Raw genomic sequence first — 24,016 nt, forward strand, 5'->3', positions numbered from 1 at the left:
AGGCAATTACCAAACTTGGGGACTGGTGAGGAGTGTGGAAATCATTTGGTCCAAGCAGGAGTTGCATATAGGGGTCATCCTGACAGTGTCCTTCACCTGAATTCACTAGCCTTGGCTGGAGGAGCTTCTTTCTTACCAGACAGGAGGAGGAAAGATGTTGGCAGGGGTGGCCAGGGAGCACGCTGTAGGGGAGGGTAACTCAGTTCTGTTCTTGTGACAGACATCCTGGATTATTATGAGGCTTCTGTCTCAGAGAGTCAGGTAAGAGGAGTATGGTGGGCCTGACTTCCTGAGGAACTGGGCAGGGCTGGAGGGATGAGCAGAGCATTGCTAATATAAAACAGACTTGGAGCCTGGGGACAAAATCCTGAGTCAGGGGCCCAGAGAAGGCACTTTGCCCTGTCCTGTAGCCTCTTCTTCTTGCTTCCCCTTTTTCTTTGCCTGCCCCAGTTAAAGGCCTAAAGCACCCAGGACATAATTACTTTTCAGGTTTCCTCCTGTGAATCCTGAGGGAGAAATAGGGCCCCAGGGATTCCCTCCTGCCAGCCCATGCCTCACACCATACCCCCTGCCATGGCCTCTCTGCAGTATTTAAACAACCATAGGTGCTCCCAGCACAACTATGGGTGCTTCCTCCTTTAAGAAATGAAATCCATCCTCATCTCTGCTGCCATTGCTGGTGGCTGGCTAGGTCTCCATGTTTACCTCAGGGCCACTTCACCTTCTCTCTCCTTTCCCATTATCCGGGTTCCTGCTAGCACTGAAGGAGTTAACTCTGCCAAGGCACCCCCCCATTCCCGCTCCCTGCTCCCTCCCTCACCCTGCTTCCTCTCTCCTCCTCTCTCCCCTTCCCTCCTCGGCTCCACGGCTCCCTCCGCCGCTGCCGCCTCCGACCCCCGACCCCACTCCCCCTCCACGGCTTCTAGCCCCTGGCCATTAGGCAAGACCCGCCCCTACCCCGGGGCCCCCCCAAATCCAGTTCCCCTCCCCCACCTCAGCTCATGCCCCAGCCCCCGAACTCCGGGGCTGCCAGCCCCCGGAGCCCCCGCCCCTCCTGAGAATCAGGGTGTGCTCCCCAAGCCCCCTCCCCTCCATAGGGGACCCCCTTTTAGGGCCCCCTTTCCCTCCCTCCCACGCTCCCCTCCCCTTCCTTTCTCCAACCCCCTCTTTCCCCTCTCACCCCTCCCCCCATCCTGGCCCCCCCTGCAAAAGTGGGGTGCGGAGGGGGGAGGGGTGAGAACCCACGGAGGGGAGGAACGAAACTCCGATGAAGTCAGAGCCCCTTACCCGCTGCCGCGGCCAGGCCCCCCAACATGGACTGTCTCTGTATAGTGACAACCAAGGTAAGCATGTTGGGGGGACTGTCAACTGGGGGGAGGGTATGAGTTTGTAGGGATGGGTGAGGCAGGCCTAATCTGGGGCTGGGGGCCCTGGAGTGAGAGCATCAGATGTATTTTTGGGTCATAATTTAGTTTTGGGGTTCACTTCTGAGAAAATGCTGGGTTTGGCCACAGGTGCCCCCTGGAGTGATCCCTTTGTACCTGTAGATAAATAGAAAATTTGGGTTATTCTGTGGTTTTGCGGGGTCTATTGGGCTTGGGGGTTTACCAGTGATGTTAGAGGAAGACTTATTTAAGGAGAAGCTTGGCTCACATGGGGGTCCTGCTTGTGTATGTTAGAAGGTGGACTATATTTGGGGGGTTCCTCTTCTCTCTTGGGGGACAAACTGGGTTCCAGGTGTCTTGTTCAGTTTCAGGGAGCTCATGGCTTGGGGATAGAAGGTTACTGGTTGCAGAGTGCCTGACTGGTCTGGGGGTGTCAGCTGGCAGGGAAGGGGTGGGCCTTTAAAGGCTATAGAACAAGCATCATCTGGTAGATACATTTGGGGGTGCTCTCTTAATTTGAGTGAACTGTTAACTTAGGATTCAATTATATGGAATGGGGATACTTGGGAGTTGTCAGAGGGCTGGGGCCTGACATAGGATCACCTGAGGGAATGGACTAGGTGAGGTTAGGCATTGGGGTACTCCCATGGGAGGTAGAAAGTTGCAGCCACTGAGGTTGCCAGCTCCTGAAGAGGAGGATGAAACGTTTTGGGAGACAGGGCATTTGAGGAGGGGGACCAGGTGGGTGGTGCAAAATTTAGGGCTGGCCCAGACAGGTTCCAAGTATCCCCGTCTCTGCCCACACTGTATCTACAGTCCTGATGGAAAAAGAGGGAGAAGAGCAGATGGAGGGGAGTGTTCCTGTTACCCCTGACACTTGGGATCAGGTGGGGAGGACATCTGGATTAATGTTACAGGGTGATAAGGACTAGGAGGAGGGCAGGTCTGGCAGCAATGGAAGATCTAGACAGGGGTGTCCTGTGGTTGGAGCATGAAAAAGGCAAGAAATCTTGGATGGGGAGTGCAAGCAAGCTCTTGGGATGTAAAATACCTAGGTCTTGGCTGTGAGACTCTGGGATTGGAAAGCTGGATGCCTGGTTTGTGGAGGGAGGCTTGGGCGGGTGGCAGGCAGCTGGGGGTTGGAGGGTGGGACAGGAAGTGGGGGCCGGGGGGGCGGGGTCCGGGTGAGTCACAGGCTGGGGAGGGGGTTATATTTAGTGGGAACTGCAGCTTCTCAGGGGAGGGAGCTGAGGACACACATGTTCCGTGCCACAAACTCACACGTGTGTGTACACATGTGTCATGTAATGTGTGAGCATGGATTGAAGAAACTGGGGGCTGAGGACCTTTAGGTCTGGAACCCCCACCTCTTCTCCAGGGCTACTTGCTTGTCCTCCTTTCTGTGGGCTTTGGGCTTTCTCCCACGCTGATGCTTTCCTCTTTCTCTGCAGTTTCAGTGGATTTTTGTGCTCAGTTCCTCTGGCTTAGTCTCCTTTAATGTATGATTCTCTGCTTCTCCTGTGTCCTGCCTTTAGCCTGCCCCTTAGCCTAAAGCTCCCTGGCTGTGGTCCTCTGTGTACAGGTGTACACAGAAAGCCCCTTGGAATGTGTGGGCTCTGCTCCGGTCACGTGAACATACATATGCAAGCAAGGGTGAGGGGCTTGCCTGTACTGGCAGCTATTCTGGGAGGGGGCTTATTCATCTCCCTTCCAGACTCCTACTTCTTTGATGGAGTCCAGGTTGAGCATCCTCGAGGGAAGGAGCCTTGCGAAGAGGAGATCATGCATTTGGGGTTTTACAGAAGCGTGAACACCCAAGCTTGCCACATTCCTGGCCGGAAAACTTGTCTCGGGATGACGGGCACTCCAACTCCCATAAAGCCTTGAGGCACAAGATCCCTCAATGTTAGAGGGTTGCTCCTCGTGGGGCTTCCTGGGAGTTGTGGTTCATTTATCCAAGGCCGCGCAGGGTAGTCCAGGAGGAGCCGGCAGGGGGCACCTTGCACTGGTCCCCCCTAGAATGCTGGGTTGAGTACGGGGTGCTCAGGCTTTGCGGTCGTTGAGCTTCCCAGCTCTGAGAGTCCTCCATCTTTCATCGCCTATATTTAGACTCCTGCCGCAGTAATTTAAGGAACATTTATTGAATGTCTACCATGTGTCAGTTCCAGTGCTTTGTACTAACTCTGCCTTTTTAGCTATCACCTATTCTTACTCCGTGCTTGTATCGCTGCCGGTGTCTTTCGGTCTCTCAGCATCCCTCTCCCACTCCGCCCCCGTCCCCTCCCTTCTCCCCGCGCTGCCGCCGCGTTGCCATGGTAACCGGCGACGACTTAAGTTGCGTGGCGTACAAGAGGGCCGGGCGAGGGTGGTGGAGGGCGGAGCAGAACAAGTGGGGGTGGGGGAAAGTAGGGAAAGACCGGGGTTATTTGGCCTGAGACCCGGTGGCGAAGCGGTTAAATCCTCCGGGTGGTCCTTATTGGGCAAAGCTGAGATGCCGGGGCGGGACAGTGTGGCCAACGGCCTTATTCATTGGTCGATGGGGCGTGGCGAGGGGGGACAGTGTGGGCGAGGCCGGGGGAGCGAATGGGCGGTAAGCGGACGGAGGCGTGGTCTCAGAGGGAGGTGGGCTGGGTCTAGCTTACTCTATCGAGGGAGTTGGGCAACCCTCGGAAAGGGGCGGGGCTTTAGGGCTGGGTATCCAGACCGAAGTGAGGGCGGGGCTGACCCGGCAGGGCGTGGCGTGGTCCCCTCTGCCGAAAGGAGACACGGTTCGAGGGGCTTATAGTCGAAGTAACTGCGGAACGTGAGGGTATTTGGAAAGGGGATCCCGGGGGTTTGGCAACTGACGTCTCAATTCTCCTAAGATGGTGGCCTGTTCAGATTTCATCGGAGCACAACCTCCTACCTCAGCTCTAGGTTCCAGGGAGATGGTTGCTAGGCGACAGCAAAGTACTTGATTGCTGCGTTGCCAAGCAACGGGGAAACGGAAAATGGAGGGAAAAAGGAAATGGGGGATGGGAGAGGGTCTTAATGGGCCTAGCGCCTACTGGTGGAGAACTAGGACCTGTGCATTTTCTAGTCTAGAAGGAATTTCAAGTCCAGCCCCTTCCGCGCTAGACCCTTTTCAGGATCCTTGCATTCTGTCCAGATACGAATCTAGGGCACTGGGGATCATCTCAGGGGCATCTAATAGATTAGGATAAAAGGGAAAACAGGGGGCATAAGCGAGATTTCGGGAAAGTGCGTCCTCTTTGTAACGTGTGGGCATTTTAGAGAAGCCAGAGAAGCATATTTGAGGACACCGCTCACTGGGTTTTAGGAGTTGGAAAGGTGGGCGTTCAATGGGAGAATGTTTGGAAAAGATGCTTTCAAGTTCAGTTTTTTTTTTAGCAAATGGAAGCTTCCGAAGGGACCTGAGGCAGTTGTTTGGGGTGTACAGGAAGATTTGTGGATCACTGCAAATTGCAGTCCAGCTCCTATTTCGGTGAATATTTGAGATTTGTGTGTAGAGATGATAGATATATTTGGGAGCAATCTTCCGAAAAATTGGAATTCAGAATCATGGAGGGGATATTGAGATGTAGGGAGGACAGGCAGAAAAGGCAGTATTGTATGAACTTGGGTTAAGAGGAATAATGAATATCTCTTAATTTTAGGGTTTGGGAGTAAACTGAAAGGTTGCAGTTGAATTTGGAGGGTCAGCTTTAAGGTATATTAAATACTCCCTGAAATCGGAGTCTGTGAGAGAAAAAATCACTCCCTATGAATGCGGATTTGATCCTATAGGGTCAGCACGATTACCTTTCTCCATAAAATTTTTCCTAATTGCTATTACATTTTTACTATTTGAATTTGGGACTGGTATATTAAAAAATCAAGAGTATGTACCCCAAACGAATATGAGGACTGTGTACTTGACTATTTGCTTAGAGCAAGGACAATATTGACACCGATTTCAAGGTCTCTGTTAGTGGATTGGGGGATAAATATGATTTTGAAAGGGATGATTTTAAGAGTAGATTAATTTGAGGGCACAAGGATCTGCAGACCTTAAAACTGTTGCAAAGCATGTCTGGCTACCAGCTGGGGAGGACTGTTGGTTAGAATAGAAGATGTCTTGACATGAGGGGAGATGTCCACATTAACAATCTTTGGGGAAGTAGGGGGAGGGCGTTGTGAGAGGCAGTTTAGATCTTTTGGGGGTCCTTCTGAAGTGAGAAGTGCGGCTTCCTTCCCTGCACCCTGGGAGTCCAGTAGTGAGAGGGGTCCAGTGCGGTCTGGAATAGTTAGGGGCCTGGTGATTATAGGGGTGGGAGATTAGGTGGATAAATTGGTAAATTTTAGGAGTGTCTCTCTATTCGTAGAAGTGTTGTAAAAGGAGTATACCGTGGAGGATGCAGTCTACCGAGAAACGCTGGAACCAGTGAAGTTGATGGCTAAGAGGGTCTCCCCTCACCCCCTCTCCCATCGTGACGCTCTCCCGCACTGCGCAGGCGCCGTCCCCCCCCCACCTCCGGCCGCAGCCTCCAGTCGCTGCTGCCGCCGCAGCCCCCGCCCCTGTGCCCCTCCCCCTCCCCAATCCCGGGACCCTTGCTCTCCCACCCCCTCCCCTAAGTCCACCTCCCCTTCTCCATGTCGGCTCGGAACAGATTCGCCTCCATGTGTCTCTGCGTGGTACGTGCCGCGGTACGGGCTCCGGCCCCGCTCCCTTCTTCCCGGACCCCCAAATCTCAGGGTGTAAGCTTCAAGTGCTGTCGCTCTTCCTTCTGCTTGGCGCGGGGTCTCTGGGTTGCAGTGTTTTGCGGAGAGACGCAGCGGGTCGCCCCTCATCATCATCCACTTTCACTCACACCCCTCTGTTTTGGGGGCGCAAGCCTCGGTTCCAGGTCATTCTGTGCAAATGAGGCTCCGGGAATGAGGGGGCCAAGAGGGAAGGATCAACAGTGTCTCCCAGGCCCTTGCTTGTTTTATGCCCTAATATATTGGGGTTCATACTTGGTCCCAATAGCATCTGTGCTGTCGTGTTCCCGGCCCGGAGTCCCAGTAGGGTAAAATAAGGGATCTTCCTTTCCTAACTATACTGCTTTAGTTGTCCTGTAATCTGGGACTGAGGTGCTGACTCTGGCCCCTACCTCCCAGTTTGCAATTTCAGAATCAGTGTCTTCGACCCTTACCCCTCCAGACGCATTTTTTTTTTTTTTTTTTACCCCTTTCTACATGTACTTCGCAATTTCCAGGGACTGAACATAGGCCGTAACCTCCTTCAGTCACATTCTGGGAACTTTGGTATCCTTTCCTTGTTCCCCATCTCCCTCACATTGTCTCCCATTCCAGAGGGGCCTTTTCGTCAGTCCAGAGACACACGCCCCCGTGGGGGTGGGGCAGCGAAAGGTGCCTGCTGTTTCACTGTGATGAAGATTTACCTTCGTTTGTTCTCTAGAATAAACAATGAAATGTCCTTTTCCATGCTTCCATTTTCTTTATGTGCACCCTGACATTTGTTTCTTCATCAGATTCAGAAACTGTGAGGTGGAGTGAAGATGGAGGGGCACTGGGCTCAAATCCTCCCCCAGACTACAAAACTCTTGGCCCTGCCTCACTTACCACGCAGGGAATTGGGGCTTGTGAAGTTAGAGAGGAGAGCTGCTTGCTCTCCTTCTCCCTGGACACCCCAGTTCTGGGGCACTGTCCCTCGGCTCTTGCACTGTCCAGGCTGAAGACCACCTTTTCAGGATGTGGAGTGAACAGCGCTCTTTTAGTTCATTTAATTCTGTTATCCAAGATGGCCCCAGCCTTTGAGCAGGGGCTTTGTAGTTTATATTCCCCCTACTTTTCCTTCTCTATTTTTTGTGCCTGTGGTATTGAAACCCGGAGCTCAGGGTTCTCACTTCAAGTCGGTGAGCCAGCAAATAAATAGAGTGAATCTTGATGAGCCCCTATTTTCTTTCTCTAAGGCTCTTCAACTATATCCAGGTGCTTCTTGATCTTAGGTGTCTCTGTCTTGGGTTTGAGAGTCTTGTTGGCAGTACTATTTCCCTCCTGTTCTCTTACTGTACCCTTAGCTACACAGCCAAAGTTGGGTTACATCCTCAGCCTTGGTTTATCATACTCACAGTTTTCAGAATCATACTCTAGTATCAGGTATTGACCTTGATAAGCTTCCTCCAGTTGGATCTTGGAACTGTTGCTCTGGAAATGTTGGGGTATTCTCAGTTTCTCAAACATGTTTTTTGAGAGGGAAATTCTGCCTTCTCTCCCATACGTACTGGGGAGTGTATTCTGTCTTCTCCAGTTCCTGAGGGAGCCCTCCATATAGTACCTTCCTCCTTCCCTGAGCTGGAGTTTGGGAGAGTCTGCTTCTGTGGGGGCTGGTTCCTGGGGAGGAGAGCAGCCGGAGGAGGGCAGAGGCAGGTGTGGGAAGACCCAGGCAGAGTTGCTGCCCTTCACTGCTGTCCCCAGCTGTCCTCTTCTTCATTCTCTAGCTCCCAGATAATCTCATTTACCCATTTCCCTATTAATTTAGAGGCCCTTGAGATGGGAGGTCTTTAGTTGGGAGTCAGGTCATGTTGGGTCTTTCACTTCAAAAGGCCTGAATGAGACCAGGAAATGACTCTGAGTCTCAGCACTCTGCCCTCTTCCCCAGTCATTGAACCTGGGACCCCGCACCTGTCCCTGCCCCCCTCCGGAGCCCTGCTGCCTCTAGTCCTCTCACTTCCTTCCACATCCCTTCCCAGTATCTTGGATTAGCTGACTGGGCTGGACTGTAGGGTGGGGCTAGACTCTGGGGCTCCTTTGCTGACTCCTTGGGAACTCAGGAAGAACTGGTGGGGTTTAGCTTTGTCCTGTCTGCGGAGCTGATAAGTACTTGCTAGCTGAAGGGCCTGACTGGGGTCCCAGCCTCGGGCACTCAAAGTGCTGGAGAGCCAGCTCAGGAGGTGGAGGCTGCTGTGGGGAGACTGAGGCAATGAGGGTTGGGGGATGGAATGCAGAGTGCGAGCAGTGACTGGATATGGAGGAGGGAAGTCACAGTATGGGTATGGGATTAAGGTAATGAGGGAATGGGGAGATGAGGGAAGCAAACAAGTTGGGGATGGGTACAGAGAAGGGGGTACAAGTGTCAGGCTGGGGCTATGAGAGAATGGAGGATTTCAGGATGAAGGCCTGGGGAAAAGGGTGAGGAAACTGCCGCCAGAGGAGGGGTATGTGCATAGAAGGCCCCTGTCCTAGGATGTGAGGAGGAGTAGGCGGTGTAGCTGGGATTTGGGAAGACAGAGGTGCCAGGGGTCTTGGAGGGTGAGGGGTTGTGGGGAAGGTGGGGAGAGGGGAACCAACGGGCTGAAGGAGAGGGACGGGAGGAACCGGTCAGGCCCCAGGGCCTTGTGCACTGCACTGGCTGGAGGAAGAGGAGGCAGTGGCCCACCAGCAGCCTGGAGCCCGAGGCACGGGGCTAGCCCCAGTGATGCCTCCGTCCCTATCCCCAGAAATACCGCTACCAAGATGAAGACACGCCCCCTCTGGAGCACAGCCCGGCCCACCTCCCCAACCAGGTAAACGCCCCTGAACTGGTGCACGTGGCAGAGAGGAACTTGTCCCACCTCGAGGCCGTCCATGGGGTCGTGGGCCACGCCCACCTCTCACCCCTCAAGGTAGGCGACTCAGGTGGGTCCCTCCCGAGTGTGGCCCTCGGAGCCTCGGAGCTACAACGACCTCCAAGGGCCGGTAGGGCGCAAGCCGTAGGTGGGGGAAGGCTGGGAGTGGGGTGCTGGGGCTTGGGCTCCTGGGCACTGGGGGAGAGGGCGTTTGGAGGGCTGGAAATACCTTGTTGTCCCACAGGAGAAACAGAGGCCAGGCAAGTGGGAGTGGGAGTAGAGCTTAAAGCTGGGATGTGTGTGTGTGTGTGTGTGTGTGTACCCCCACGCGTGTACCTGAGCGACCTCCGACCCTGTGTTGATATGTGCTCGTTCCCCCAAGATACTCCCCGAGCCTGGGTGCTCTTCATTCCTTCAGTTCCGCCCCCACCCCCACCTTTTAGTTTTCTGTGTCCAGAGCTCTGTTCTGAACTCCTGCTGCCCTCATTTACTCTCGTCCCTTCTCTGTCACTTACCCCCACTTCCAGCCTCTGGGCCAGGCTCTCCCTGTCCCTGAGGTTCCAGCCCTTTCCATCTGTCTAGCCAGAGACGTCCAGTCGCGAGCCTTTCTGCCTCTCTCCCCAGCCCCAGCCTTTGCTCCCCTTCTGTGCTCCCTCCCCTCCTTGCTGCCTTTCCCTCCCTGCTGGCTGGCTGGCTGGCTGGTTCTTGATGCTGTCTCTCTCTTCCTCCCACGCACTCTCCTTCTCCCTCGCCCTGATCCCCAGCACAGGCCCTCTGGGGCTGATCAGTCCTTTTCCTTGGGCAGCCAGCTCTCCTCTCCCAGTTACCTCCTTCCCTGTTCATCACTTCTCTCCTTTCCTCCCAAACCTTCTCTCTCTCATCCTCTTAGACTCTCACTTGAACTTGTAACTTCTTTCTGTCCCTCCTCTGCCCCCCCATTATTATTCACACTACTCATTTCCCCTTCTTCTCCTTCTCTATGCTCACAGTATGCTTTCCCTTCTCCAGTCCTGGGAAGGCCTTGTTTCTGAGACCTTCCATGCTCCAGGCCACTTTCCATCTTCTTCCTCGGTCAGTCTTATCTTCTGGGGGCACAGGATGGGGAGGAGTGGAGACACCAGGCAAGCTGTGAGATTGAGGGGAACCCTGTGGGGTCAGGGGTGGTATTCCAGAATCCTGTGGGATGCCCTGGGAATGAGCAGGGGTTTCTGAACCTAGGGGCAGGGAGGCAGTGAGTAGCAGCAGCAGGATCGGGGTGAGAATGAGGTGGCAGGAGGGGGATGGAGTGGAACGAAAAGATGTTCTCTGGCAGGTAGCAAAACAGAGAGCCAACAAACAGGTACTGAGCCCTGGGGCAGGGGTCTGATGGGGATGATACTGAGTTTGGGGCAGCAGGCTGAGCTGACTGAGAGGAAGGAGAGTCAGGCTCTGGAGGTGAGGAGGCGGTGCAGATTATTCCTGGGAAGGAGTGAAGGAAGGAAGATGAGAGGGGCTTTTGGCTAGATGGGGCCATTAAGGGGAGGAGGACTATGAGAGAGGGGAGGCTTGAGAGGTGGTAGTGAGGACAATGCTAGGGGGTGTTGGAATCAAGTTCAGGAAGCAGAGGCAAGTAGAAGGAGAGAATACTGGAGATTGGAAGCAAGGGTGGAGGTCTCAGGACAAGGCATGAGCTGCACGATAGGAGGAGCCTCAGTTTTTAGAGGAGATGGGAATGGGTTAAGAATGAAAGATTGTAATTTGGGGATAGACTCTTGAGTGTTTGAAGATGGGGTAAGGAGGAGTGGTGCTAATATTTCTGGGGAATCAAATTAGGATGGAGGATAAGGGCAGGAGACGGATGAGGGAGGAGGCTGGAGGGTCAGTTGAGGACAGGGAAGTGGGTGGAACATGGAGGCTGTGGCTGGAAGATGTGGGGCAGGTATAGATGGAGGATGTGGGGTGGGGTAGACAGAGGGATGGGCAGCAGATAAAGTAATTGTGGTTGAAGGATGGGACCTGGGGAAGGAGGTTCTCAATAGGGATGGGGATAGGGATTGAGGAGAGGCTCTGGGATGGAGGAGGGACATGTGAATGAGATTTTGGCAGTCAGTGGCTCTTGGTTGGACTAACAGCATTTGCTGAGATGGGAAGGGTTGGAGGATGGTGTTAATAGGTTTACGGGTATGAAATCTATTATAGAACTTGAAAATGGTTATGTGTGGTATTCAGAAATAGCAGTAGGAGAGAGGAGAGACCCCTTTGGAGGGGGAGATGAGAAGTCTGGGGAATCTGTAGAGTGTCTCACGGTAGGCTCCAAATTCTTGTTTAAGGAGGAGATAGGTTGGGAACTCTGGAGGCTTTGGCCGCCTCCCCCATTGCCATAGAGACGTGGCTTCGGTTGCCCTGGCAATTGGGGAAGCCCCTAGGACTGGCCTAAAGCAGAACACGCCCCGGAGCCTAGAGACCCTGCCTCCTCCAAGCGACTGACGTCAGGGACCTGGGCACGCCTCACTTTAACCCTCTCCGGAATGAAATGGAGTGAGGGGGAGTAGATGAGAAGATAGGACCCGGATGTCTTTCACCACTCCCCCTTCTTGACATCCTTTGCAGGGCCTAGGGTGAGGGGCGTAGGAGAGGGAGGAAGGGAAGTTATTAACGGATGCGCTGCGCGCACACCTATCCAGCCGGGATTTCTCTCCGCCTGTCTAACGGGGGGCGGGGCCTAGCGCAGGATAGGCGGGGTTAGCGGATCCCCTCTACGTTCGGGAGTGTGTTTGCCCCCGGGCCACGCCCCATATCCTCCCTCCCGTTGTCCTGACGACGGCCTCTAGGAGGTGGGTCTCCCCAGGTCTTGGCTGGGTTTAAGATGCCGTTGCTAGGCAACAGGGTTCCTAGGGGAAGGGGTGAATTGGATGGCGGGTGGGTGAGAGGACTGAGGGACCCAGGATGTAGGGCAAATGTGTGTGAAGGTGAGGGGCAAATTTGAGGGAAGGTTATGAAGGCATCTGGGTGTCTGTGGGTGGCTAGGGACAGGGATGGAGGCAGGGCCCGGTGGACCTAAGAATTAGAGTGTATGTGTGTATCACGTAAGGCATGTCACACCCTGTGGTGTTACATCCGGTGAGAAGCTCCCCCCGCAGCTCCCCTCTCCCCGCCACCTCTCCCGTGCCCGCCCCACCATCTGCTGTTCCCTTGGCTGGTTGTCGCTCCCATCCAGCTTCTCAAGGCGCCTCCTAACACATGTGGGGAGCCTGAGCTGGGCACTTAGGTCCACGCACGTGTGCATGTGTGTGTGTATGCAGTGTGACCTGAGGCTGGATCCTTGAGGGGCTCTGAGAGCGGCCTTAGTTAAGAGACTGAAAGGGTAGCCAGGCTGGTGGGACACTTGGTTACCTGCTTCCTTTTGAGCCAAGGTGCAGGCAGCTTTTCATCTCCTTTTTCCCCCTCACAGGCCAATTCTCCTCCTGTGATTGTCAACACAGACACCCTAGAAGCCCCGGGATATGTGAGTTGTTTAGATTTTGGGGCCATTACAGAAGGAAGGAGGGAGAAAGGGAGGGCCTGGGTCTCTGCCGAAGGTTAGGGGCAGGTCTCAGGTAGGAGTGTCTATCTCACTGTTTTTGTGTTTCTGGCCCGTGTTGGAGTTGCAGGTGAACGGGACGGAGGGGGAAATGGAATACGAGGAGATCACATTGGAAAGGGTGAGCCGGCTCCTCCTTCATCTGAGCACCCTCTAGCTCCCCGTATGTGCTTCTCTCTGTGCTCATGTTTTCTAAGGCCTTAGCATCTTAACCCCGTCCCTTCTTGCTCTGGTCACAGCCCCGCAACCCATTCCCCTCCCCACTTGCCAAGAGTGGGCTGTGAGAGGAGCTGATGTTCTTCCCCACCCTTCTGTCCAGGGTAACTCAGGTCTGGGCTTCAGCATCGCAGGTGGCACTGATAACCCACACATCGGTGACGACCCATCTATTTTCATCACCAAGATCATTCCTGGTGGGGCTGCGGCCCAGGACGGCCGCCTCAGGTGGGGAGAAGAGAAGGGTTAGGATGCTGGTTCCCTTAAAATGGGGGGGCCAAGATAGTAGGGAGCTCTTGGCTCAGGCCCACCTTACTGCCCCCAGGGTCAACGATAGCATCTTGTTTGTAAATGAAGTGGATGTGCGGGAGGTGACTCATTCAGCTGCAGTGGAGGCCCTCAAAGAGGCAGGCTCCATTGTCCGACTCTACGTCATGCGCCGGAAGCCCCCGGCTGAGAAGCTCATGGAGATCAAGCTCATTAAGGGACCTAAAGGTAGTAACTCATTATGTCCACTCCTGTCCCAACTGTCCCTTGCCCCAAGGACTGCTTCCCAGACATCTGGGCACCCGCCTCTGTCCTCTTGTCCATCCAGGTCTTGGCTTCAGCATTGCAGGGGGTGTGGGGAACCAGCACATCCCTGGAGATAATAGCATCTATGTAACAAAGATCATCGAAGGGGGTGCCGCCCACAAGGATGGGAGGTTGCAGATTGGAGACAAGATCTTGGCGGTGAGGATTCCCCCATCACTTTTCGAGCCCACCCTTGGGTCTTGCCCGGGATTCCTTATCACGTCACCCCCAGTGTGTCTGTCTTGGGGCTATTTCTGGCTCTGTCTGAGCTCTGCTTCCCTTGGCCCCAGGTCAACAGTGTGGGGCTGGAGGACGTCATGCATGAGGATGCCGTGGCAGCCCTGAAGAACACGTATGATGTTGTCTACCTAAAGGTGGCCAAGCCCAGCAATGCCTACCTGAGTGACAGCTATGCTCCCCCAGACATCACAACCTGTGAGAGCCCTCCAAACCCCAAAGCTCCCCATGACCCATCCCGGTTACCCCCATGACATCCCCAGTGACTATCCCTCTTCAGATATTCCCCGTGAAATAGCCACAATCTCTGCGTCTCCTGTGGTTGGAGACTTGATGAAAAACCATAGAAGAGTGGGAAAAGATCATCAGCAGTCTCTCCCCAGGAAGGTACCAGGCCCAGATGGTCTGATAGCTAATTTTATAAAATCTTCAAAAAGCAGATAATTCTTAAACTCTTTCTGAGGATAGGAAAAGATCAAAAGCTTCACATTTCCCTTTATAAGGGAAGGTCAAAAGTCACAAAGATTATGTAAAAGAAGCAAAGTATAGGCCAATTTTGCTTCTGAATAGAAATGTGAACATTTATAACATGGTAGCAAGCCAAACACAGCAGCATGTTAAGGGAATAACAAAGTGGGGTGTGTTTCAGAAAACTGAAGCTGTTTTCATATTGGGAAACCTCTTAAGATGAATAACTGTATTACCAAATTAAGGGAAAAAATTTTAAGATCCTTTCAGATAGGTGTGGGAAAGGCATTTGGTGAAATTCAGCATCTGTTCCCAGAGGAAAACTTAGTAAACTAGGAACAGAGGAATTTTCCTTAACATGATGAAGAGTAGTTACCAGAAACCAACAAGGAACATTTCCTAATGATAAAATCCTAGCAATGCATCCATGAACTTAGGACCTAGGCAAGGATCGTGTTATCGCTGCTGTGATTCCGCATTGCTGTAGAGTGGGGGTGCTGCTCATTGTTGGTACTGTTCTCATTTTTGGACTTGATAATTCTTTGTTGTGGCGGTTGGTTCTGTGTATTGTAGATTGTTTACCAGCATCGCTGGCTTCTATGTATCAGATGACAGTGGCACCTCTCCCCACCAGAATGTCTTCGTAGACAAACCAAAAATGTCTTTGTAGACACTGCCAAAGGGCCCCTGAGAGGCAAAATTACCCTGATTGAGAAGCACTGCTTTAGATTTCAGGCAAAATAATCAATAGCTGTTACATTTGAAAAGGGAGAAATAAATGTATCCTTATTTGATATTCTTATAAATTATACTGTTTTCCATCTAGACTAAAATCTCAGTGAAGTAACTATAAAACTTAAAAACAATATGAACAGTCAAGAATGTGTCCATATGAAAGATAAATAAGAATCAGTAACTTCTCAGAAATAAGAAACATAACGCATAAAAAGAATCCTTCTGTTGAAGAAAAGTCTGTAAAATTCTTAAACTATAAACTTGGCAAGATGTGTAAGGTTCATATGATGGTAATGATAACACTTCATTGAAGGACAAAAAAAAATGAAGAAATGGAGAGTCACACCGTGCTTCTAGATGGAAAAACTTAATATGCTAAAAGATCTCAACCCTCTCCAAATTAATCTATACATTATATGCACTCCTAATCAGAATCTTAATGTTTATTTTTTCCCCTGGGAGCTTGGTAGGTTGCTTCTAAAGTTCAACTGGAAAAATAATATTTGGGGAAACAGCTAAGAAATTTTTGGAAAAGAATAATGAGGCCTGACTGCCCCTATGAAATATGAAATCGTACCATGAAACCATATTAAAACCATGTGGCACCATTTCTAAACACTAAAACCTACCAAAAGGGACCTTGGCTCCTTAGAGAAAGGGCCAGTTCCAAATCTTTGGCAGAAATGGTGTGTGTGTGGGTTCATAGGGAAGACAGTGTAGCACAGAGACACAAATAATGACTCTGTGGCATCTTACTACACTGATGGATGGTGACTGCAGAGGGGCGTGGGGGTGGGGAGAAGAAATGTGCTTGTAGCATCTTTCATACTAGGAAGTAAGGAAGATAGCTGAGACTACAGGAGGGGCTCCTACTGGCCATTCAAGCGAATCTCATTAAATATGTTAAAATCTATGAGGTCATAACAATACTGAAGAATAACTGGGTACTTTTGGAGGGTGCTAGGGATCCCATTCATCCTGAAAACTGGCAAATAAAGGGAAAAAGTCAAGCACTTATTCTTTTTCCTGTACAGACTGCACCTCAGAGTAATCACATAGCTGATGTGGAGAAGTTCTTTTTCATAGAACTCCCACTAATAAGTGCTCCTTCCCCCGAAGGTAAAATGCCACTATTTTTCAGTCCCCAGTGGGACTATCAACAGATCATCAGAACAGGCAGTGATTGTCAGTGACTGCTAAAACTCTTAGGTGAAAAGCTGATGGGGAGCTTTATAAAGGACGGCTCAGGCTGGCAACACTGGAACCTACGATTACTCTTAGCTAAGACAGTAATAGTCTTGTGTCCTGTTGTGATGCAGTAGAACGTATACAGTTGCACCTCTGAGGTATTTGTGCCAAAAACTGAACTTGAATGTGACTAAGTCTCTAGAACAACTTACCAGTTTACAGGTGATATGGGGTAGAGGCATTGTTAACACGACAGAGGTGCAGGCAGTGGTTTCCCTATTAGAATGTGGGAAATTCTATTAGATGAATGACCTAGTTTTTTCAACAAGTGAATGGCCAAGAGTAAAAAAGAGAGGAATTTTATAGTAAGAGATTGGAGAGAGAGCAATCAACAGAAATACCCCAAATTCTGGTATTAACATTCCCCTTGACTTCAATACCAGGACTTGTAACCTTTAAATCAATTATCCCCTAAAAGAACCAGCCCCTGATACCACCTATGAATTCCTGCCACCCCATCCCCCATTGCTGTGATCTGATGTACTCTTTGCCACCCTAGCATAAGTTCCCCTTCACCTGCATCTGGCCCTTCTGGCTCCCTTGGGAGAAGGTGGGGGTGTGGGTGGTGCTGTCGCCCTCCAGGCATTTCCATCTCATCCTTTCTCCCACATCTTGCCTCAGCTTATTCCCAGCACCTGGACAATGAGATCAGTCACAGCAGCTACTTGGGCACCGACTACCCCACAGCCATGACCCCCACTTCCCCTCGGCGCTACTCCCCAGTGGCCAAGGACCTGCTAGGGGAGGAGGACATTCCCCGAGAACCGAGGCGGATTGTGATCCACCGGGGCTCCACGGGCCTGGGCTTTAACATTGTGGGCGGCGAGGACGGTGAAGGCATCTTCATCTCCTTTATCCTGGCCGGGGGCCCTGCAGACCTCAGCGGGGAGCTGCGGAAGGGCGACCAGATCCTCTCGGTGAGGGCACCAGCCCTTCCCCTGGGTGGAGCCCAGAGCTCTTGGGCAGGGGCTCGGGTAGGCTGGAGCCTGGTTCCCTGCTCCAGAGACTCAGCCTCTCCTCTCTCTAGGTCAATGGTGTTGACCTCCGCAATGCCAGCCACGAGCAGGCTGCCATTGCCCTGAAGAATGCAGGCCAGACAGTCACGATCATCGCTCAGTATAAACCAGAAGGTACCAGGCCTCAAGTTACCCATCCTGTTGAAGGAGATGGTCCTCAGGACTCTGGCTCTTCAGCTTGTGGCTTCACTGGGGGCAAGGTGGGGTAGCAGTAGGATGGGGCCAGAGCTCAGGGACCATCTTGTCCTTCTTCAGAGTACAGCCGATTCGAGGCCAAGATCCACGACCTTCGGGAACAGCTCATGAACAGCAGCCTGGGTTCAGGGACTGCCTCCCTGCGGAGCAACCCCAAAAGGGGTTTCTATATCAGGTCAGTTGCTTCCTGCTGGGCTCATTTTCTTTCTGTGCCCACTTGCTCCCCAGCTATCAATTCCCGTAAACCCTGCCCAGTTCCCACTTCCCCCAGGCCTGACACTCAGCTGCTGTTCTTGGGCTCGGCTGCGCAGGTTAGCATTTTGAAATACTCCATATCAATTGGAAATCAGTCTGCCTCACATATCCCTACAGCCTTCCAGCCCCTGGTCATCCTGGCATTTCCCCTAGGATCCCAGGTTGCCCTCCAATTTGGTAACTCAAAGGTTAATGCCCAGCAGAGCAGGGAATCTCTAGGCTATTTGGAATATTGCCCCAGCATGTATATCCGAGGGGGAAGCCCAAGGGAGCCAAGGGAGGCGGACCACAGCTCCCTGGCTCCCAGATGTAGGCACTGCATCTCTGCCTCTGCCTCCCTGCTGTGTCTCTGTCATGTCCTCCCTGCTTTGTAGGTGTCTCAAAGCTGTCCGTTCTGGCCTGACTTTTCTCTGGAGGTCCCGACCTGCAGTTCTGGCCACCTTTCTGGACATGTCCACTGGGATGTCTCACAGGCATTGCACACTCAACACATCCCAGTCTGAGCTCATCTTTCTCTCCCACGTGCTCAGTCTCTCTGTCTTGCCAAATCAGTATTCTCTCTCTCGCTGAATGCATCACCAGTTGCCTTGAACTTGGCTCAGGTTGGAGCCTCCCTCAGCCCTTCCCTCCCTGTTGGGGTCCATTTTGCTCCCAGGGTCAGTCAGTTCTGACTCCTGAGGATGCTGGATGACCCTGGAGTCTCTTCCTCTCTTTCTAGTGCCATGGCTCTGCTCTGCATCTTGTCCTGACCCCAGAAGTTGTGACATACTGACAGGAGTTTGGTATTAATAAGGGTAGCCTGGATTGCAAAGAATGATCTTTTTCTTTCTTATGGGTTTGAGCAGATTCCAGCTTACCCCTGTGACTGCAACATGTATGTATATTGCAGGCTGATCTCAGGAAGGTGTTGTTCTAGATCGTACTCTAGAAATTACACCAAAGCCATAGCCTTTCTGATCCCTGACACAGCGTGGACTCAATAACGGTTAATAGTTGTGGTGATTATGAGTTAGAGTTGAGTTTTTGGTCTCCACACAGTTTTGGGGTTCCTCAAAATCCATGGCACCTGGAGGAGAGACACCAACACTGTGCTTTGGGTAGACCATTGGCCCAGAACCTCCAGGCCGGGCTCAGGGTGGCCAAAGTCCTCAGCCAGACCCTGATCAATGGCTGCCTGCTCTCCAGGGCCCTGTTTGATTACGACAAGACCAAGGACTGTGGCTTCCTGAGCCAGGCCTTGAGCTTCCGCTTTGGGGATGTGCTGCATGTAATTGATGCCAGCGATGAAGAGTGGTGGCAGGCACGGCGGGTCCACTCTGACAGCGAGACCGATGACATCGGCTTTATCCCCAGCAAGCGGCGGTGAGGCTCCCAGGGCCTGCAGCCCTCCTGCTATAGGCCCCAAAGTTCCAAAGGTCCCCAGGGTGGGCAGCCAACAAGACATGTGTCTGCCCTTGTCTTCTTGTGGGGTCTCTCTGCTGGGCCATCCTGGGCACAAAGACTCCCATGAGCCTTTGGGACAGACATGTCATTTATGAGCACAAGGACCCAAGGGCTGCTAGGACATGGGGTTACCAGTAGGCCTTGGGGGTGGGGGCTCTAGGGCCCCTCACTGGGAATCTCCTGACCCTCCCATCCATTCATGTTTCCTACAGGGTTGAGCGACGGGAGTGGTCAAGGTTAAAGGCCAAGGTAGGTAGAGGAGGTGGTGAGCTTGGGTGGAAGAGTGGGGTCCTCATGGGCTGAACTAACCAGCGACATGGCCTGTGCTTTCTTCCTAGGACTGGGGCTCCAGCTCTGGATCACAGGGTAGGTGGAGTTAGTTTGGGAAATGTGGGGTGAGAGGAGCCCTGAGTGTCTCTTCAAAGCCTCAGGAAGGCAGCACAGGCCCCGAGTCCCTGCTTTGGAGTCCCTCACACACTTCTGGTCTCCCCTAGGTCGAGAAGACTCTGTTCTGAGCTACGAGACAGTGACGCAGATGGAAGGTGAGCCCGGACCCTGGCTTGGCCCCCGCCCCTCCTGCTCCCTGGCTGTGTTCTCTGCCTGAGCTGGCTCTCTCTCCTCAGTGCACTATGCTCGCCCCATCATCATCCTTGGGCCCACCAAGGACCGTGCCAATGATGATCTTCTCTCCGAGTTCCCCGACAAATTCGGATCCTGTGTTCCCCGTGAGTGCTGGGGTCTTGCGTGGAGGTGGGAGATAGGGTGGGGCCCCTGGGGGTCAGGGCAGAGCTGCCTGGGCATTGGGGTACAGGGGGTACAGGGATTATCTGAGAAGGGGTGCTTCCCAGCCACCTTTGTGTTCCACAGTAGCCACTCCAGGCCAGAAACATGGAGGACCCAGGGGGAGCTGGGAGAGGTAGCCCTATCCCTCCTCGGCCTTGGTTTCCCCAGCAGCCCCCTTCACTGAAGGACCTGAGGGGTACTGCTGGGGGTCGACACAGTCAGGTTATAAGCTGGAGAGACGGAGGTTAGATCTTGGGGGTGGGGTGACTTCCTGGCAGACACAACACGGCCCAAGCGGGAGTACGAGATGGACGGCCGGGATTACCATTTTGTGTCGTCCCGGGAGAAAATGGAGAAGGACATTCAGGCGCACAAGTTCATTGAGGCCGGCCAGTACAACAGCCATCTGTACGGAACCAGCGTGCAGTCCGTGCGGGAGGTGGCAGAGCAGGTAGGGCCCGGTGGCGCCCTGGTCCTCTTCCTCCCCTCCCCACCCCCATCGCCTCCCCCAGCTCTCTCTAACTCTCTTTCTCTCTGCCTCTTTCCCTGCTGGGTCTTGCCTCCCCCCTCCACCTCCTTCTCCTCCTCTTGGGTGACTCTGCCCTACCGCCTGCTCTCCTATGCCTGCTCCCCCTTCCTCCTTCCCTCCCTTGCTGCCTGTCCCCGCACTCCACACCACCATCTGTCTCCTCTCCTCCCCGTCCCTCCTCTGTGCCCCATTTTCCCTCTCTTCCCTTGGCCCTGCCCTTGTTGGCTTGCCTCCCTCCACTCGGTCCCTCCCTTCTGCCTGGCTCCCCTTTGGCCGTCCCCCCTCCCCTCACCCATTCCTGGGGTCTCCACTCCCCTCTCCTGCTCCTCTGCTACCTTCTTTCCCCTGCTGCCCCCTTCTGGCCCTCTCTCTCCACGGTTCCATTCTCCATCTGCCTCTCCTCCCTCCCATCTGTCTCTCCTATTCCTTCCATCTGTCTGTCCTCTGTCTGTCCTCCCCTCCCTCCTCCCTCTCTCCTATTTCCTTTCTCCTTTTCCTTTGCTTTCTCACCCCATCTCATTGCCATTCCCACCTGCCTTGCCCACCACTGCTCCTCTTACCTTGCTCTGCCCTGGTTTTGGGGTCCTCCCCCTTCCCTCCCTTCCCTCCAATCCCCTCCTCCATGCTGGCCTCTTCCCTTGCTCTTCGCCTGCCCTTTCCTTTTTCTCTCTTTCACTCTGTCTGTCCATACCCTCTTCCCTGCCCTGATCCTCCCTGTCCACATGTCTTTGATGTTCCTTACTTCCCTTTTGGCCAACCTCCATTCCCCACCTTTCCATGTACTGTGTCCTGTCCTGCCACCTCTGTCTCTCCTTTCCTGCCACCTGCTCGTCCCCCTCCACCCACCCTGCCTGCCCCCAGGGGAAGCACTGCATCCTCGATGTCTCGGCCAATGCCGTGCGGCGGCTGCAGGCGGCCCACCTGCACCCTATCGCCATCTTCATCCGCCCCCGCTCCCTGGAGAATGTGCTGTGAGTATGGTCCCAGGGGCCTCCCCTCCGCTCCCCACTCCTGTGGCCCTGGGCCTTGGAAGGCCTTTCCCCCCAGAACCTGGACAGTGGCTCCAGTAGCCGTTGAGGGGGATCTGCACAAAGGGCTAGAACCTGGAGGATGCAGGGAATCCCAGGCCTTTCCCTTGGGCTAGGCAGGACTACAACTCCCAGCAGCCCCTGGGGCACTCACACCTGTGGGGTGAGCCAGGGTCTCCAGGGTTGTTGGGAGTTGGAGTCTGAATCCCTTCAACTGGGGCTGAAGGCTGGAAGACTGAGGCTCTGGTGAGGTCTCTGGAGTTGCCACACCCAGCTGGGGTGGGTTGAGGGTCAGTGTGGGTCATCTGTGGCCCTGGAGGACATTGGGAATTGTATTTTTTGCTACATGCTCCAAATAGGAAAATACTTGTTGCAACTTAACTATCCGTGGTTGAAAGGGGTAAAAGGCAGGGTGGCCCACCCTCAGGTCTGCGCCTCTCACTCTCCACAGAGAAATCAATAAGCGGATCACAGAGGAGCAAGCCCGCAAAGCCTTCGACAGAGCCACCAAACTGGAGCAGGAATTCACCGAGTGCTTCTCAGGTGAGGCTGCAGTGATCCTGTTGCCCCCACACGAGGCACCTTTGCTTAGATGAAAAAAGGTGGGGGGCATGTGCTCCTACTGGGTGTGGATGGCTGAGAAAGAGAGGCCGGCTTTGGGTGGGGGCAGTGCTATGGCTCATGGCTGGGAGAATTAGAAAGAGGTGCCCCTTCTTCTGGGCTGGTGCCACCCCCTCGGCTGGGAGTCCGGCTTCACTATGGCCTCACTCTGTGCTCCACTCCACCCCAGCCATCGTGGAGGGTGACAGCTTTGAGGAGATCTACCACAAGGTGAAGCGTGTCATCGAGGACCTCTCAGGCCCCTACATCTGGGTCCCAGCCCGAGAGAGACTCTGATTCTTGCCCTGGCTTGGCCTGGACTCGCCCTGCCTCCATCACCCAGGCCCTTGGTCTGGACTGAATTGCCCAAGCCCTTCACACCCGCCTGGTCTCCCTCCCACCCCTTCTTATTTATTTCCTTTCTAACTGGATCCAGCCCATTGGAGGGGGGACACTCCTCTGCATGTATCCCCACACCCCAGAACTTGGCTCCTGAACCCCAGGAACCTGGGGTCTGGTGGGGGAGCTGGGCTCTTGGTCCCAAGCCCTTGCTCCTTAGAACCCTAGCCCCTGCCCGCCCCCAACGCACAGACAAACCCACTGGGGGCCACCTGCCCTCCCCCATCTTCTCCCACACACATTCCAGAAGTCAGGGCCCCCTCAAGGGACACCCTGCTGCAGGGATGCAGGGCCACAAGCCTCCGCTCTCCCCTGATGCAGGGCCTGGGGTCACCCCTGCCCCTGTCATAACTTCCCATGTCCCTTGATTTCTCATTTATTTTTTCCATTTTTTTTCTTCTCAAAGGTGGTTTTTTGGGGGGCTAAGTGGGGGGACTCCATTGTGAGCCCCCTGCCTTCCACATGCCCCCCACCTTTTTTCTTTGCTGGTTTGCATGAGTGGAAGGTCTAACTGTGGCTTTTTTTTTCTGGGATTTTTTTTTTTTTTTTGGGAAAGGGGAGGGATGGGTCTAGGGAGTGGGAATGTGGGAGGGGGGTGGGAGGGCAGGGGTTGGGGGTCGGGTGTCTGGGAGCCAGGGGAAGACTGGAAATGCTGCCGCCTTCTGCAATTTATTTATTTTTTCTTTTGAGAGAGTGAAAGGAAGAGACAGATACTTGAAACCTGGTGTGTGGCCTGGTTATTTGGGACCTCGGTGAGGAGGGAAACAGGGTGGGAATGTATGGATGGGTCTGGTAGAGTCAGATCTGTCTTCACACCAACACAGAGAAGATAAAGTTGCTTAAAGGGGTCTTGGAGGGAACCAGAAGTGAGGGTCCTGAGTCAGTAGTGAAGAATGGGCCTGGGAAAGGCTGGAGGCTCTGTCCAAAGTCCCTGACAGACCCAGAGAGAGGAGGCTGGACTTTCCTAGGTCCTCGCAAACAGCCCAGCTCTGATCACTGCCCGGGATTGTCTTATTCCTGTTGGGCAGCACAACTCCCTCTAAAGCATAATACAGAGGAAAATTTCTTTGTTCATGTTCACAGGGTTATGGACAGAGCTGGGCTCTGGCAATGACCTATATAGAAGTTTGCTGATGAGAAATGCTGTGTAAAAAATCTATCCATTGAATTTCCTTATGCCTCATCTTTATAGGAAAGATTTGTAGCAGCTCTGCAAATAATAAGAGTAGGAAAATAGAACCTCAATACCAAAGATAAAAATAGGAGAAACAGATGCAATAGCTAGGAGGGTAAATATGATCTCTGAGCTTCCTGGTAGACCGAGCAAAGAAGGCAATGCCCCATTACCTAGTTCTTTAACATAAAGGAGAAAAAGTTCGGGTTCTTGTAGGGAGTCAGATCTTCCTGGCCCTGAGTCCTAACTGCAGCTTCTCAGGTGCAGCTATGTAGATCAGTAGTTCTCAGCTTCTGCCCCAGTCCATGTGCTTGACAGGCTGCCATTGTGAAGGCTTCAGCGGCAGCAAGGGTGAGCCACTGCTGGCATCAGCTGCTATACTGTTCCTTTCTCCCTCTGATTCAGGAGGAATGTTGAGGTGGACGGTACTAAGAGTTGTGATGGTTAAGTCCTAAACTGCAGAAAGGCAGTGTTTATAGCCACTCTGGACAGAGATTGGAAGTTGGATGCGAAGGACCAACCCTGGGGCAGCGACCCTCGGGAGGGCATTACTGCCCCAGCCTAAGCTGACCCAGGGATAGAGA

The 24,016-nt window shown here is 53.3% G+C and overlaps 1 protein-coding gene across 8 annotated transcripts; it reads left to right on the top strand.

The window, feature by feature from the left end:
• The first annotated feature begins 848 nt into the window (after positions 1-848).
• DLG4 (discs large MAGUK scaffold protein 4) lies at positions 849-23,215 on the top strand. Of its 8 annotated transcripts, none has more exons than XM_037026683.2 (20): positions 849-1,343; positions 8,867-9,031; positions 12,405-12,458; positions 12,604-12,654; positions 12,853-12,977; positions 13,075-13,244; positions 13,345-13,481; positions 13,613-13,757; positions 16,632-16,927; positions 17,038-17,140; positions 17,282-17,396; positions 18,662-18,838; positions 19,132-19,168; positions 19,258-19,285; positions 19,414-19,461; positions 19,543-19,644; positions 19,981-20,153; positions 21,093-21,202; positions 21,711-21,802; positions 22,050-23,215. In XM_037026683.2, the coding sequence occupies exons 1-20, from the start codon at positions 1,314-1,316 to the stop codon at positions 22,154-22,156; spliced, it is 2,265 nt and encodes a 754-aa protein (XP_036882578.1). In that variant the 5' UTR covers positions 849-1,313; the 3' UTR covers positions 22,157-23,215. The 8 variants fall into 8 exon arrangements, with proteins under 8 accessions (XP_036882578.1, XP_073091020.1, XP_017522482.1 ...); XM_073234919.1 differs by having other exon boundaries at positions 12,595-12,654; positions 22,050-23,213; XM_017666993.3 differs by having other exon boundaries at positions 851-1,343; positions 8,867-8,932; positions 22,050-23,200.
• The last annotated feature ends 801 nt before the right edge of the window (positions 23,216-24,016 follow it).

The sequence above is a fragment of the Manis javanica genome, chromosome 4, assembly GCF_040802235.1.
Source record: "Manis javanica isolate MJ-LG chromosome 4, MJ_LKY, whole genome shotgun sequence".
Classification (NCBI taxonomy): domain Eukaryota; kingdom Metazoa; phylum Chordata; class Mammalia; order Pholidota; family Manidae; genus Manis; species Manis javanica.